Source organism: Neopsephotus bourkii, unplaced genomic scaffold, assembly GCF_033783945.1.
Source record: "Neopsephotus bourkii isolate Nb327-2 ecotype Australia unplaced genomic scaffold, CSIRO-AGI_Nbou_v1 NB_1574, whole genome shotgun sequence".
NCBI classification, from domain to species: Eukaryota; Metazoa; Chordata; class Aves; order Psittaciformes; family Psittacidae; genus Neopsephotus; species Neopsephotus bourkii.
The window spans coordinates 2211661-2214469 of record NW_026902050.1 but is presented as its reverse complement, the minus strand read 5'-3'; the positions used below and the strand labels follow the sequence as shown (position 1 = coordinate 2214469).

The 2809-nt window shown below is 66.2% G+C and overlaps 1 protein-coding gene across 1 annotated transcript; it reads left to right on the top strand.

Annotated features, from left to right (window-relative positions):
- Positions 1 to 644: 644 nt before the first annotated feature.
- Positions 645 to 2532, top strand: HES1 (hes family bHLH transcription factor 1). Its single transcript, XM_061371492.1, has 4 exons — positions 645 to 904; positions 989 to 1084; positions 1171 to 1258; positions 1948 to 2532. Exons 1-4 carry the CDS (start codon positions 797 to 799, stop codon positions 2430 to 2432), a joined length of 777 nt encoding a protein of 258 aa, XP_061227476.1. The 5' UTR covers positions 645 to 796; the 3' UTR covers positions 2433 to 2532.
- Positions 2533 to 2809: the final 277 nt, after the last annotated feature.

Here is a 2809-nt window from a genome sequence, read left to right as displayed (position 1 = left end):
GCCGCCCGCCCGCCACGGACCCGCGGTTTCGCCTCTGCTCGCTGCCGTGAACGCAGCCCGCGCCACAACGCGTGCGAGCGCCGGGACGCGTCGCCCACAGCGGTGGCTCTGGCAGCCCCGCCCGCCCCGCAGACCGTGCTCGGCCTGAGTGGCACCTGCATGCGGGCAGGGGCAGGCGGGGGCCGCGGCAAGCCCCGCACACGGTAGCTGGGCTCTGGCCACTACAGCCGGGCCGGTCCCGGCCGACACCCCGGAGGGCCGCGGCCCCCCACAGCGCAGCCAGCGCGGGGCCTGTGGCCGGCGCCCCCCGAGGGGAGCGGGCGGGGCGGTACCCGCCACGGGCGCCAATTAACCTGGTAATTAGCGCGCCGCTCCCCGAGGGCCAGCCCCCCTGCCCCCGCCCTTCCCGCGGGCGGCGCCCAAGGGGTTAACCGCGGCCGCCCGCCCGCCCGCCCCGCGCCATTGGCCGGCGGCCGCCGTGCGGCTCCCAGCCAATGGGCGGGCGCCGTCCACGAGCGGGGCCGCGTGCGGGCGGCGCCCATTGGCTGGGCGCGAGTGTGGGAACGGCGGCGGGGGACGTTTCACACGAGCCGCGCGCGTGCGGCGCGCGCTATAAGTAGGGGCGGCCAAGGGCGCGCGGCACCCGCGCCCTGCCAGCCCCGCCGCCCCCAGGCAGCGCGCGCACAGCCGCCCGCCGCTCCCGGGTCTGTCCGGTCACACGCACGCTGCCCCTCGCTGCCTCCCCCCCCCCCCCGCTGCGGCCGCGGCGCCTCTCCCGCGGCGGCGGGCGCGCAGGATGCCGGCCGACCTGATGGAGAAGAGCAGCGCCTCGCCGGTGGCCGCCACCCCCGCCAGCGTCAACGCGACGCCCGATAAGCCGAAGACGGCGGCAGAGCACAGGAAGGTAAGGACGGCGGGACCGGGGTGCGCCGGGCAGGGCAGCGCCGCACGGAGCAGCTCCGGGCGCTGACCGGTGCCTCTCTTACAGTCCTCTAAGCCCATCATGGAGAAGCGGCGGCGGGCGCGCATCAATGAGAGCCTGGGACAGCTGAAGACGCTCATCCTGGATGCGCTGAAGAAGGATGTAAGCGGGGGTGGGGGGGACCGGGAAGGGGGCCGTGGGGAGGGCCGGTGCCGCCGGACCGGTCTGAGCCCTGCCTGTCCCCGCAGAGCTCGCGGCACTCCAAGCTGGAGAAGGCCGACATTCTGGAGATGACTGTCAAGCACCTGCGGAGCCTCCAGCGAGCCCAGATGACCGGTGAGTCCTAGATGACCGTAGGGAAGAGGGCTGGGGGTTCCTGCCTGCATCCTGGGGGCTGGGGCATCGTGCTTCCTGCCTACCGCATCCTCAGTACGGAGGGTATGTGGCTCCACACCTGCATCCCTGGTGATGAGGGTACTGTGCTGTGCCTGTGTCTCTGGTACAGAGGGAGCCCCCTCCTGCATCCCCAGTACTGGGAGGTGGTGAGGGGCACTCTGCTGTGTACCTTGTATCCCCAGTACAAGGGGGTTGAGGGGGGAGGGGGCATTGTGCTCTGTATCTGCACGTGTACTGGGGGACACTGAAAGAGGCTGCAGTCCTTGCTTGGGTCCTCTCTACCAACAGAGCTGTGTTCCCCCACCTGGGTCTGTTTTGGTGGGGTGGGAGGCATAAGACCCACAGGGGAGCTGTGCACCCAACCTGGATTCCTAGCGCTTAGGGACATAAGGGACTTTTTGGGATAGTATGTACCCCACGTGGGATCCTGATGCTGGTGGACGTGGTAGCAGAGGGTCCATGCACTCCATCTGGATCCCTGGCACCCAGGAAGACAAGACACCCTACCAGAAGGGCTGGACTCCCTTCTTGGATTCCTGGCTCAGAGGGGCTCCAGGATGTAACACCGGTGGGGTGCGTACCCCCGTTCCCTGAGGACCCTGCTGACAGCTCCTCTCTTCCCTCTGCAGCTGCTCTGAGCACAGACCCAACAGTGCTGGGCAAGTACCGTGCTGGCTTCAGCGAGTGCATGAACGAGGTGACACGGTTCCTCTCCACCTGTGAGGGTGTCAACACGGAGGTGCGCACCCGGCTCCTGGGCCACCTGGCCAGCTGCATGACCCAGATCAACGCCATGAACTACCCTGCACCCCCACCACCGCCACCGCTGCCACCAGCCGCAGCCTTTGGGCCACCCCTGGTGCCACCGGGCAGTGCTGCAGGGCCGCTCCCGGGCATCCCTTGCAAGGCAGGTGCTGATGCAGCCAAGGTGTACAGCGGCTTCCAGATGCTGCCAGCCTCGGATGGGCAATTCGCCTTCATCATCCCCAGCGCTGCCTTTGCTCCCGGTGGAGCTGTGCTGCCCCTGTATGGTGGTCCACCCTCGGCTGCCACCGCTGCCTCGCCGCCTGGCCCGCCACCCGGCACAGCCGACTCTGTCTGGAGACCCTGGTGAGGGTGGTGGGCACTGGACTGGACTGAGCACTGCACCCTGTGCTGCTGGCACGGCTGTACATAGGTTATATGTTCATATTGGATTGTGCCTTTGTACCATAGCACTCCTTTGACAGTGTTTCGTGTTTTACACGAGATCTTTTTTCTCCCTTCCCTCCCCTTCTTCCTGTGACACCAAAGATCGGGGGTTTGTTTTTTGTTGGGTTTTTTGTTTGGTTGGTTTTCGTTTTGTTTTTTGGTGGGTGGGGTTTTTTTTTTTTTTGTTTTGTTTTTTTTTGAATGCTCTTAAAATAAAAAGTGTCTCTTCCATTTCGGAAGGCCTTTGGAGATAAATTAGAGTGCTGGCATGTGTGCATTGGAGGGAGCCCTGCTCCTGGC

Excerpts from the sequence above, each read along its gene's own strand:
- HES1 (XM_061371492.1), top strand. The coding sequence starts at position 797 with ATGCCGGCCGACCTGATGGAGAAGAGCAGCGCCTCGCCGGTGGCCGCC. Across the intron at positions 905-988 it reads CGGCGGCAGAGCACAGGAAG|TCCTCTAAGCCCATCATGGA; the intron begins GTAAGGACGGCG and ends CCTCTCTTACAG. Across the intron at positions 1,085-1,170 it reads TGGATGCGCTGAAGAAGGAT|AGCTCGCGGCACTCCAAGCT; the intron begins GTAAGCGGGGGT and ends CTGTCCCCGCAG.